This window comes from Mobula hypostoma, chromosome 2, assembly GCF_963921235.1.
Source record: "Mobula hypostoma chromosome 2, sMobHyp1.1, whole genome shotgun sequence".
Classification (NCBI taxonomy): Eukaryota; Metazoa; Chordata; class Chondrichthyes; order Myliobatiformes; family Myliobatidae; genus Mobula; species Mobula hypostoma.
Genome location: NC_086098.1, coordinates 237,999,183 through 238,012,099, shown reverse-complemented (window position 1 = coordinate 238,012,099; position 12,917 = coordinate 237,999,183). Strand labels below are relative to the sequence as shown.

At 44.7% G+C, this 12,917-nt stretch overlaps 1 protein-coding gene across 1 annotated transcript; it reads left to right on the top strand.

Annotated features, from left to right (window-relative positions):
* The first annotated feature begins 9,027 nt into the window (after positions 1 to 9,027).
* On the top strand, positions 9,028 to 11,948 carry LOC134337310 (immunoglobulin lambda-1 light chain-like). The gene is made up of 3 exons (XM_063032214.1): positions 9,028 to 9,156; positions 9,264 to 9,617; positions 11,315 to 11,948. Exons 1-3 carry the CDS (start codon positions 9,057 to 9,059, stop codon positions 11,641 to 11,643), a joined length of 783 nt encoding a protein of 260 aa, XP_062888284.1. The 5' UTR covers positions 9,028 to 9,056; the 3' UTR covers positions 11,644 to 11,948.
* The last annotated feature ends 969 nt before the right edge of the window (positions 11,949 to 12,917 follow it).

Sequence of the window (12,917 nt, the reverse complement as noted above, 5' to 3'; positions counted from 1 at the left end):
ATACCGAGCCCATGATCACCCTCCGGGCTATTCTCAAACCCTTATGTTCCTGTCATGAGTTTTCTGTTCCCCACTCTCAAAGCTATACATTTATCAGACACAGGGCTGAATCATCATCTCCTGCACCCTCCTATTTCTCTCTCTCTTTCTGACACACACACACACACACACACACACACACACCCTCCCCTCGCTCCTCACGCTTTCTCTTCTCTCTCTCTCCTTTCTCTGCTTCTTGTCTCTATCTCCCCTCCCTCCGTCTCTCTCCTAACTGTCTCTTCTTATCTCTCACACACAGTCTCTCCGCTCACATTCTTATCTTACTCAGTCTGCCTCACTTGCCAGTGCTTTTCCTTTCACCCCATCCCCCTCTCACATCCCCCTCTCACCGACTCACCCTCTGTCTCTCCGGTTTCCCATAACTCATTCTACCTCTCTGTTTCCTTGTCCCTCTGGCGCCCCATTCATCGCTGGTCAGAACTAATTACAATTGTGTAAGCTTTTATTTTCAAGAATTAGTAACAAAATGTGTCTCTTCTTATTATTGCAGTTTCTCAGATTGAGAGAATTTTAAAAAGTTCTGTCGTATCTCATCAACGCCTCCACCTTCCCTGGACCTCGTGACCGCGCCACCTGCACCAGTTCACAAACAGGACAGAAACAGCATCAATTTGTGCAACTGTCGCTAAATAAAGGCTGTGCAAACCCCGTCCCGGTCCCGTGGGGAGATGACGCGGTCCGCAGCTGCATCAGTGCCGCTCACAACACAGACAGTCCGACCCTATCCATCTATCCGTCCCATGCTCGACTCTGATCAGCGACTAAAAAAAATCATGGGGCCCTGGGTGAGAAAATTGAAAGCCCCTGACTGAATGAGGGAGAAGTTAACTGGACTGATCAGTGTCCTACGGTCAGGACGGGGTTGAGGGAGAATTACCATATCCCAGGTTATGAACGACACGTGGTCATACTTTAATCACCATCTTCAATTATCTAACAAGAGGTAATCAATAGAACAAGACTTACACAACCCAAACTGCAGGATAAATTTCACAAATAACAAAGGCCGATGTTTCACAGTGGCGTTAATTGATAACCGTTGTTATCGTCTCACATAGTTCGAACTTTTAATTCGATGACATTTCTTCTCATCTATTGCTCAGTATCCTAAGGTGGTGGCAGAATGAAGGCTGGGTGGTGATGAACTAAATCATGGACAAGAGAACGGAGATTTGATGTCCCACACGTCACTCACTGTTAATAACATCCTTCGTTGAGTGATGATCAGCAACAGAATCAGGTATAATATCACTGCCATATGTCGTGACATTTGTTGTTTGTGCCCCAAAGTGCTGAGGTCGTGATTAAAATAAACATGGAATGTCATAACGTAATGGAGCACCACAACACCGAATCACGCCTTTCGGTCCATCTAGTCCGTTCCGAACTATTAATATGGTTAGTCCCCGTCATTCTGCACCCGGACCATTGGCATGCATACCCCGCCCTCCATCCAAATTTCTGTTAAATGTTAAAATCGACCCTCATCCATCACAACTGCTGGTAACTCTTTCTACACTCTCACCATCCTTTGAGTGAAGAAGCTTCTCCCGAAGTTCGCTTTAAACATTTCAGCTTTCTCCCTTATGCCAGACCTCTAGTTGTAGTCTCACCCTATATCATTGGAAAATAGTCTGCTAATATTTTACCCTTGCTATATCCCGCTGGAGTGGCGTTGTTGGAGACATGAAGATCCACCAGGACTACCAAAATAAGTATGTAGGAAAAAGGTTAAGATGGAATGTTAACTTGGATCAATTTCACATTCAGAATAGGAACGCTCGACAGTAAATAAATAAAGCGTCGGTAAACGAAAGGCCAACGTGACACTCTATCACTCTTTGCAGGCGGTATGTCTAAGAAGGTGTTTTTGGTCAAGAAAAAGCCACCGATATCCAATACCAAAATATATATAGTTAGAGAGATAAAGAGAGAGAGAGAGTGAGAGAGAGAGCGAGAGAGCGGAGAGGAGAAGGCAAGAGAACATGTTTTTAGGATCTTAGTCATGGAGGGATGGCTAAAAAGACCGTAAGACACAGGAGCAGAATTAGGCCATCTGGCCAGACGAGTTTGCTCCGGCATTCAATCATCGCTGATCCTTTTTGAAAATCTCCTCCTCAACCCCAATAAAAAAACCTGTCAATCTCTGCCTGAAATACACCCAACGACCCGGCCGCAACAGCTGCATATGGAAACAAATTCCACAAATCCAGCACCCTTTGTCGAAAGAAATTTTTCCGCATCTCTGTTTTGAAAGGGCGCCCCTCTATTCTGAGGCTGTGCCCATTTGTCCTAGATTCTCCCACCATGGGACACGTCCTTTCCACTTTCTCTAGGCCTGTCAACATTCGAAAGGTTTCAATGAGATCCCCCCTCATCCTTCTGAATTCCAGCGAGTACAGACCCAGAGCCATTAAGCCTTCCACGAATGATAACCCTTTCATTCCTGGAATCATCATTGTGAACCTCCTGTGGATCGTCTCCAATGACAGCACATCCTTTCTGAGATGAAGGGCCCGTGCTCTTGTATTCTACACCGACTGAAATAAATGCCAACGTAGCATTTGCCTTCCTCATCACCGACTCAAGCTGAAAGTAATCTTCAGAATGTTCTGCGCAAGGACTTCCAAGTCCCTCTGCATCTCAGATTCTTTGATTTTTTTTTCCCGTTTGGAAAATAGGCCGCACGTTTATTTCTACTACCCAAAGAGCATTACTATGCATTTTTCAACATTATATTTCTTTTTCCACTTTCTTGCCCATTCTCCTAACCTGACTAAGTCCTTTGTTCAACACTACCTGCCTCTCCACGAACCTTCGTACCATCTTCAAACTTGGCAACAAAGCCATTTATTCCATCAACTAAATCATTTATATACAGCATAAAACGAGGTGGTCCCAACACCTACCCCTGCGGAATACCACTAGTCACTGGCAGCCATCCAGAAAAGGATTATTTTATTCTTACTCGCTGCCTCCTACAAATCAGCCAATGTTTTAACCATGTTAGTAACTTTCCTGTAATACCATGGGCTCTTAACTTGGTAAGCAGCCTCATGAGTGGCACCTTGTCAAAGGCCTTCTGAAAGTCTAAATACACAACATCTACTGCATCCCCTTTATCCTACTGGCAATCTCAAAGAATTCCAACAGGTTCGTCAGGCAGGATTTTCCCTGAAGGAAAGGATACTGATTTCGTCCTATGTTGTCCTGTGTCACCAAGCAGTCCATTACCTCATCCTTAACAATTGACTCTGTCATCTTCCCAAACACTGACGTCAGGCTAATTAGTCTATAATTTACTTTCTGTTGCCTTCTTCCTTTCTTAAAGAGTGGAATAAGATTTGAAATTTCACAGTCATCTGGTACCATGCCGGAGTCCAATTATTTTTGAAAGGTCATATTTCATGTCACCACAGTCTCTAACGCTACCACTTTCAGGACACTCGGGTGCAATTCCTTTGGTTCGGGTGACTTATGTGCATTTAGCACCTTCTCTCTTCCTTCACACACTGCAACATCACGCACACTGCTAGCTTATTTGCTAGCTTGCTTTCATATTTCATCTGTTCCCTTCCAAATAATTTTTTTTATGTTGCTCTCTGTAGAGTTTTTAAAACTTCAAAATCCTTTATCTTCCCACAATTTTTGAACTGTTGTATGCCCTTCCTATGTTTTTACAAGAGCTTTGATTTTCCATATCAGGCATGGTTCCACTATTTTATCATTTGAGTATTTCTTCATTTTTGGAATATAAATGTCCTGCACCTTCCTCATTTCCCCCAGAAACACACGTTATTGCTGCTACCCCTGTTCCGCTCTCTATTGAGTTCCCTATCACTACCGCTCCTTTCTTCCCTCTCTTTCCCTTCTGCACCACGGACCCATGCGAAGTGCCTGCAACTTGGTCGCCGTGGCATTCTCTCGGGTGGTCTTCCTCCATAGAAGTACCCAAAGCGGTATACTTGTTCTGGAGGGTTATGGCCACAGGGGTACTCTGCTCTGCCATTTCCATTTCTCCTGACAGTCACGCAGCTGTTCGCCTCTTGCAACTTCGGGGTGACTACTTCCCTGTAACTTTGATCAATTATATCCTCGCTCTCCTCACATTAAGGAAGTGCCTGCAGATCACCCGGGAAAGAGGGTTAGAAAACGTTATCGGCAAATCTCTTGGTGATCTCTTGGTAATAGTGTCATAACTTACGGAATGGATCGATTCGCTATCAACGGACATGGTGCATGTTGATTATCAGCAGGCCGCCTGTAAAGTGATTCTCAAGAGTTCGCTTTGAAAAGAAATGCAGCTGTTCACAGTGTACATCCAAACAATTGGACAAGGGAACTAAGTGTAATATTGCCATGTTTGTTGTTTACCAGGGTTATCAGGACAGTGCAGAATCACTGAGTTGATGTTCACAGATCAAAAATGGGAAGGAAAACGAAATTCCGAATAAAATGTGGAAAACGTGAGGTCATGTGTAGAAAAATGTTCTAAATTGGAGTCTCTTTCAAGTCATGTGTGCAAGTTCATGTTGCAGATTATTGCCAATTAACCATACACATGTACACAAACGAACCACCTTTCCTCTGAGTTCAAGGTGAAAAACACAGTAGATAAAGCCAGACACATTAGATACAGTAACGATCCGACACAGGCAGTCAGAAAATAGATATTAGTACAGGTGTCTGAGTGACATGGCCTGAAGATCAACCAGGTGAGATAAAGTGTGAAGTGAATGTTTATGTGAGGCAAAATAATGTTTATTTATCCATCTATTTATTTATGTATGTATTTATTTGTTTGTTTGTATATTCGTCACATTGGCTGTTTGTTCGTCTTAGTATTTAGCTTTTCATAGCTTCCATTGTATGTACAAAGTACTTTCAATGCGCGCAAGTCAATGAAAGCCAGGGTTGTGTATGATGACTTACCGCACTTTTATAGTAAATTGATTTTGAACTTTTTTTTTCTCCCTTTCTTCTTGTATTTGCTGTGATTGCCCGCAATGAAATGAATCTCTGTGTTGAGAGCTTGGATACATACATGGAATTATGATGTAGTGGCCATTACAGAGACTTGGCTGACACCAGGGCAGGAATGGATTCTTAATATTCCTGGATTTCAGTGTTTTATAAGGGATAGAGAGCGGGGGAAAAGGGGAGGAGGGGTGGCATTACTGGTCAGGGATACTATTACAACTACAGAAAGGGTGGGTAATGTAGCAAGATCCTCTTTTGAGTCAGTATGGGTAGAAGTCAGGAACAGGAAGGGAGCAGTTACTCTATAGGCTCCCTGGTAGCAGCAGAGATACAGAGGAGCAGATTGGGAGGCAGATTTTGGAAAGGTGCAAAAATAGCAGGGTTGTTATCATGGGTGATTTTAACTTCCCTAATATTGATTGGCACCTGATTAGTTCCAAGGGTTCAGATGGGGCATAATTTGTTAAGTCTATCCAGGACGGATTCCTGTCACAGTATGTGGACAGGCCGACTAGGGGTCATGCCATACTCGATCTAGTACTAGGTAATGAACCGGGTCAGGAGACACATCTCTCACTGGGTAAGCATCTGGGGGACAGTGACCACCGCTCCCTGGCCATTAGCATTATCACTGAAAAGGATAGAATCAGAGAGGACGGGAAAATTTTTAATTGGGGAAGGGCAAATTATGAGGGTACAAGGCTAGAACTTGCGGGTATGAATTGGGATGATGTTTTTGCAGGGAAATGTACTATGGACATGTGGTCGATGTTTAGGGATCTCTTGCGGAATGTTAGGGATAAATTTGTCCCGCTGAGGAAGATAAAGAATGGTAAGGTGAAAGAACCATGGGTGCCAAGTGAGGTGGAAAATCTAGACAGGTGGAAGAAGGCAGCATACATGAGGTTTAGGAAGCAGGGATCAGATGGGTCTATTGAGGAATACAGGGAAGCAAGAAAGGAGCTTAAGAAGGGGCTGAGAAGAGCAAGAAGGGGACATGAGAAGGCCTTGGCGAGTAGGGTAAAGGAAAATCCCAAGGCATTCTTCAATTATGTGAAGTAAAAAAGGATGACAGGATTGAATGTAAGACCGATTAGAGATGAAGGTGGGAATATGTGCCTGGAGGCTGTGGAAGTGAGCTAGGTCCTCAATGAATACTTCTCTTCGGTATTCACCAATGAGAGGGAACTTGATGATGGTGAGGACAATATGAGTGAGGTTGATGTTCTGGAGCATGTTGATATTCAGGGAGAGGAGGTGTTGGAGTTGTTAAAACACATTAGGACGGATAAGTCCCTGGGGCCTGACAGAATATTCCACAGGCTGCTCCACGAGTAGAGAGAAGAGATTGCTGAGCCTCTGGCTAGGATCTTTATGTCCTCGTTGTCCACGGGAATGGTACCGGAGGATTGGAGGGAGGGGAATGTTATCCCCTAGTTCAAAAAAGGTAGTAGGGATAGTCCGGGTAATTATAGACCAGTGAGCCTTACGTCTATGGTGGGAAAGCTGTTGGAAAAGATTCTTAGAGATAGAATCTATGGGCATTTAGAGAATCATCGTCTGATCAGCGACAGTCAGCATGGCTTTGTGAAGGTCAGATCGTGTCTAACAAGCCTAATAGAGTTCTTTGAGGAGGTGACCAGGCATATAGATGAGGGTAGTGTAGTGGATGTGATCTATATGGATTTTAGTAAGGCATTTGACAAGGTTCCACACGGTAGGCTTATTCAGAAAGTCAGAATGCATGGGATCCAGGGAGGTTTGGCCAGGTGGATTCAGAATTGTCTTGCCTGCAGAAGGCAGAGTGTGGTGGTGGAGGGAGTACATTCAGATTGGAGGATTATGACTAGTGGTGTCCCACAAGGATCTGTTCTGGGACCTCTACTTTTCGTGATTTTTATTCACGACCAGGATGCAGGGGTAGCAGGGTGTGTTGGCAAGTTTGCAGACGACACAAAGGTTGGTGGTGTTGTAGATAGTGTAGAGGATTGTCAAAGATTTCAGAGAGCCAATGATAGGATGCCGAAGTGGGCTGAGAAGTGGCAGATGGAGTTCAACCCAGAGAAGTGTGAGGTGGTACACTTTGGAAGAACAAACTCCAAGGCAGAGTACAAACTAAATGGCAGGAAACTTGGTAGTGTGGAGGAGCAGAGGGATCTGGGGGTACATGTCCACATATCCCCGACAGTTGCTTCACAGGTGGATAGGGCAGTTAAGAAAGCTTATGGGATGTTAACTTTCATAAGTCGAGGGATAGAGTTTAAAAGTCGCGATGTAATGATGCAGCTCTATAAAACTCTGGTTAGGCCACATTTGGAGTACTGTGTCCAGTTCTAGTCGGCTCACTATAGAAAGGATGTGGAAGCATTGGAAAGGGTACAGAGGAGATTTATCAGGATGCTGCACGGTTTAGAGAGTACGCATTATGATAAGATATTAAGGGAGCTAGGGCTTTACTCTTTGGAGAGAAGGAGGATGAGAGGAGACATGATAGAGGTGTACAAGATAATAAAAGGAATAGATAGAGTGGATAACCAGCCCCTCTTCCCCAGGACACCACCGCTCAATAGAAGAGGACATGGCTTTAAGGTAAGGGGTGGGAAGTTCAAGGGGGATATTAGAGAAAGGTTTTTTACTCAGAGAGTGGTTGGTGCTTGGAATGCACTGCCTGAGTTAGTGGTGGAGGCAGATACACTAGTGAAGTTTAAGAAGCTACTAGACAGGAATATGAAGGAATTTAAGGTTGGGCCTTATGTGGGAGGCAGGGCTTGAGGGTCGGCACAACATTGTGGACCGAAGGGCCTGTACTGTGCTGTACTTTGCTATGTAAAAGAATGACTTATCGGAATTTGACAGTATATTAACTTTGAACTTTGAATTTTATAATTCAAAGCCTGTGACCACCGACTAATTTATAAGCCTCAACTTAATGAATCCAGTGTTTTCTGATTAGTGGTCCTCCCCGGATGTTGATGGCGAAGTAAGGTCATGGAACGTCACGGGCTGGTGGTCAGATCCTTTCCTGTTGACAGAGCCCCTTGCTGGAACTAATGTAGTCAGAGTATATTTTGCTCCTAACCGCCTTGTATGAATGTTTTCGTAGTCTTGTTCCATGCCTGAATATCTCACTGTCGGAAAATTACATGAATGAGGTTTCAAATGAGCGTTCTCAGACTTAAACGCCGACCGTCTATTTCCCTGCATAGATGCTGCCTAACTCGTTCAGTCCGTCCAGTTCTTTCCGAGTTGCTCCAGATTGCAGCATCTACATCCGTTTGCATCACTGGTGCAATTATTGCTAAACATCCCTAATTCCCATCTAATGTTACCCGGAAGATTCACTGCCAAGAGGAGCACTGCTGATGCCCTGCTGCGTTGATTGCGTTCCACAGCAACCCCTTTGCAGAATGACTGACCCGACGGTCTGACGTTGAATGAAATTCTGCACAGACCCGCTTTAGAGACCACAGAGAAAAGCACTGGTCGGTTGAGAGTTACACATTTTAGCGACAAACTTTAGTCTCTGATACGCATAGTACTGACATGATTTCTGCAGGAATAGGATATGCAGATAGGAACCAATGCATTGTCGAGGTATTTTTGGGATGGCAAAGAGACCTTGTAGAAATTTGATGTGATCTTGAAAAGTTTTTTTATCATTAGCCATTCTGGGCAGAGACGAGTGGCCGAGTGCCAACACCACTCACACCTACTGTTCCAGAGGGAAGCAGCCGAAACAATGTCTAAAATAAATTTAGCCTGAATATTCTCCAAGGTTCTACGGACCTGAATATGTAATACAACTGAAGATAAAACAACCTTGAAATTTGGGGTTAAGGTTTTAAAAATCAGCAAGGTAGCCATTCAAAATTTCCGAAGGTCAACTTGTCTAACTCCGCCCACATTCTTTCCTTGGCGCCGCCTACTCATTTACATCCCAATTAATAAACGGACCCGAAGACCCCAGTTTGTTGGCTCTGAAAGCGGAGGGGTTCCCGAAGTGTGCAGAACAGCGCATGGTTCGGTCGGAATTTTTGGGCGCTCGCTGTCTGCACCTGTCCGGAGGAATGTCCCCAGCGCTGCATCTCCTGTGGGTTCTGCTGGTTCATTTACCAGGTGAGAGTCGGATTGGTTTACTCACGGATTATCCGTTAAAATTGGGATCACTGCTGATTTTTATTTTGCTCCAAGTCACCCACTGGTTTTATCGTGTTTTATCGCAGATATCCACGCGGCCCCAGTCCTCAATCAGACCCCAATGTCCGGACCTGTTTCCGCGGGACAAACCGCCCGCTTAGAGTGTCGGATGCAGAACGGTAATGTTGGAAGTTACTACATTAGCTGGAACCGACAGCGTCCCGGGGAGCGACCGGAGTGGGTGTTATCACATAGCACAGGCAATAGCATATACCGAGGTACAGGGATCACAGACCGTTTTCAACCGTCCAGAGACACCTCCAGCAACAGTTACATTCTGACCATCAGCAGTTTGGAACCCCGGGATTCCGCCGTCTATTACTGTGCAGCGTGGGATAATGGAGTTATCTTCGGTTCAGGCACCATCCTGGATATTAAGAGTAAGTGGTCCCTCATTCTGTTACAAACAATTCCCACTGCAGCCACTCTCATTCCCCACAGCTGGATAAAATCCCGGCCAGGGAGGGCAGGTTCCATCTGTCTCAGTCTGGCACAAGAGGCCGTTCAGCCTATCGAGTCAGCCCCAACAATCAAATTAATGGCCGCTTGACTTGTGAACATATTTTTTGTTGACACTTTTGATCTACTTCAGTCGGTGTAGCAGAATTCAATACTTTCCGATATGCCATCTCTTTAACACAATAGGCCCCGTGCATTATATTATTAGTATTGGCTTAATTTTGCTACTTTTCACAAGATGCAATGAAAAATCTGTCTTGCATAATGTCCATAAAGATCACGTGATGACGGTGCATTGAGTTAAACACAGCTTAATGCAGAATAAAAATTAATAGCCCCAGAGGAAATGCAGTGCAGGTAGATAAGTTGCAAGATGATAAGGAGGTAGATTGTGCGGTCAATAATCCATTTTACCGTACAAGAGAACCATTCAATAGTCTTATTATAACGGCCCCTCTATGATGTCAAATTAAACCAATCCCTGCTGTCTACAGATACTCCATATCCCTCCATTCTCAGCACACTCATGTCTCCGTCTAACAGCTTCTTAAACGTCCCTATCGTATCTGCCTCCTCCAGCTCATGCACCCATCACTCTGTATATAAAGTAAACATTCACCAAACTTCTCCTGTAAACTATTCTCCTCTCGGCTTAGCTTTTTGCCCTGGGGAAAAAAAATCTTGACTGTCTATCCTATCGTTATCTCACATACTGTCTTGAATGATGTTCACACCTAATTCGGCGCGCTACCGCAAGCGTGACATCTACCTTTCCCTCTTCATTCACCACCTCTGAGAACATGTTTCTCGCGAATATTCCATAATTTTTCTGCGTGTGGTAAATCCTGGACCAAAGGACAGGATGTTGACCGCTTCAGATTAACGCAATTTGCAGTTTCTGATTAGGAACAGCGTCATTATGATTGTAGAAAACACAGGAGAAAAACGTCAGACTTAAAATAATACACACTAGGGGAAGGTGCTGGGCAGACAACAGACTGGTCACAGAGTCGAGCGGCAATAGCCGGGTTATTACGGGTTCGGAATTAAATCTGGATCTGAACGAGGCGTTTCGCCTTTTCCCGCTTCTCACCGGTTCACAGACCAGCTCTTTTTCCCATCATTTCTTCTTCAGCCACTGGGTACCGAGTCTTGGATATTTACTGAGCTTCCCCGACTTCGGGACATCCCAAAGAGCCTTCTTTCTATCATTATCTGAAGGTGTAATATTCTCAGTTATTGTCCTAAGAGTTCAAGATTTGGGGAGTTATTGGAGAACAACAAGGAACTGGTCTCACTAGAGAGACCAATCATATGGGCACGGTGTGGGGAATTAGCGAAGAGGCTGAGTAGTGTTGAAGTTATCTTTTAACACAAGGCAGTACCGAGAGCAGGGTGGATTCAAAAACATTTTTCTTAAATAGATGATGTCACGTCGTAGCCGCGCAAGGCTGCGAATAATCTGGGCAACTCTTCATTCAAAGCTTTGTACCCGAGGTTTCAAATGTGCCGTTTGCTGTGTCCCAATGACTGCGTTAATTTGGCGCTGGTATTTCTATCTTTGAACAGTCCATGAAATAATATTGTTTCTATCCCCTTCGTCTCCTCTCTCACATAGGCAGCGATTCCCGGAAGCCCTCAGTTCTTCTGCTACCTCCATCTCTGGAGGAGACCGACACGGGTTCGGCCACTCTGTCCTGTCTGGTGAGTGGTTTTAAGCCGGGCTTGGTAGCGCTGCGCTGGAGCGTGGATGGAGTCGAGACGGAGAGTGGGGTGACGACAGGCGCCGTGGCCCTGGACACCGATCAGAGCTACAGGCTGAGCAGTTACCTGCGGCTAACCACCGCTGCCTGGAACAAGGGCTCGAGTTATTCCTGCAGCGTGAGCCACAGCTCGCTGAGCTCGCCGCTGCGCAACACCATCTCTTCGTCCATCTGTGCGCAGTGAGAGTGTGCCGTCTGGCAGCACACACGGATTGTTTGTTCTTGTTTAATGCAGTGAAGCAATCATTGTGTCTGTGCAGCAGCCCATTGCAATGTAATTGTATAGTAATGTTCGCTTATGCAAACAATCAGAATGTTTAATAATTTCAAAACAGTTGGTAACAATAATCCATCTCTTGCGAGGGATAATTTTGTGTAGAATTGTCCCCACTGTGCTGTGTCTGAACTACCGCTCTGTGTAGATTCAGGAGCGATCTCCCCTGCTGTGTTGGAATTTGTGTAACACATCTCTAAATAAAAGAGGAAACAGCGGTAGATTTATCGTGTCTTGTATTTACTGGGCTGCTGGAAGTATGTTGGGATGAATGGTCGTGGACAACGTGCCGTCTAGGAGCCCCAATCAGAATTACAGTTCAATCGTCTCGGTCATCTTAATCCGCTTACTCCTCTCTGTGTCCTGAGCATTCTTTGTCCGTCGGCACTCACCCCCGCATTCACCGGAACCTTCTATTCCTCGTCGTCCTGCACTTCTGCTCTTCATATACAACCATCCCTGTGGGAGGGAGAGCAACATTCTCACTGTCTTTTGGCCAACGTCTTACCATCATTGGGAGTGTTACACTGTCGGGATGTTTCCCCGTGACGTGACCATTCTCTCCATCGATTCCATTAGTTCCTGAATGAAGGCCATCGGCCTCACTTCCCGCCCTGACACCACCGTCACCACCCACCACACCCGCACACTAGCTTCTGTAACTCATAGTTACCTTCAAAGTTTAAGGTAAATTTGTTGTCAAAGTCTGTAAACGTCTTCATATACGACTCTGAGTTTCATGTTCTTACAGATATTCACAGTGGAATAAAAAGGTAGAATAGATGGAATGAAAAACTACACACAAAGATTGAGAAGCACAATGACAAACAACCACAAATAAATAAATGGATAGATTGAAAGAGAGATAGATAAATAAATAATGCATACATGTATAGATAAATCAATTAAACTCAATCAATGATAAACAGATAAACAAACGGATAAAGGTATAATGGACAAATATATAAATAATACTCAGGACATGAGTTTGAAAGTGAGTCTATAGAACGCGGAATCAGTTCAGAGATGTCGTGATTAAAGTCATCCACTTCGGCTCAGGGGCCTGATGGTTGAGCTCTTCCTGAAACTTGTTGTGCTGGATCTGAGACTGTAATTGCAGATGGGAGAGAGTTGCTGCAGCGCAAAACAAGTGTAGGATGACTTCGGAGACTCGTTTAATTATG

Coding starts and splice junctions, on each gene's coding strand:
- LOC134337310 (XM_063032214.1), top strand. CDS start 9,057: ATGGTTCGGTCGGAATTTTTGGGCGCTCGCTGTCTGCACCTGTCCGGA. Junction 9,157..9,263: donor TCTGCTGGTTCATTTACCAG/GTGAGAGTCGGA, acceptor GTTTTATCGCAG/ATATCCACGCGGCCCCAGTC. Junction 9,618..11,314: donor CACCATCCTGGATATTAAGA/GTAAGTGGTCCC, acceptor TCTCTCACATAG/GCAGCGATTCCCGGAAGCCC.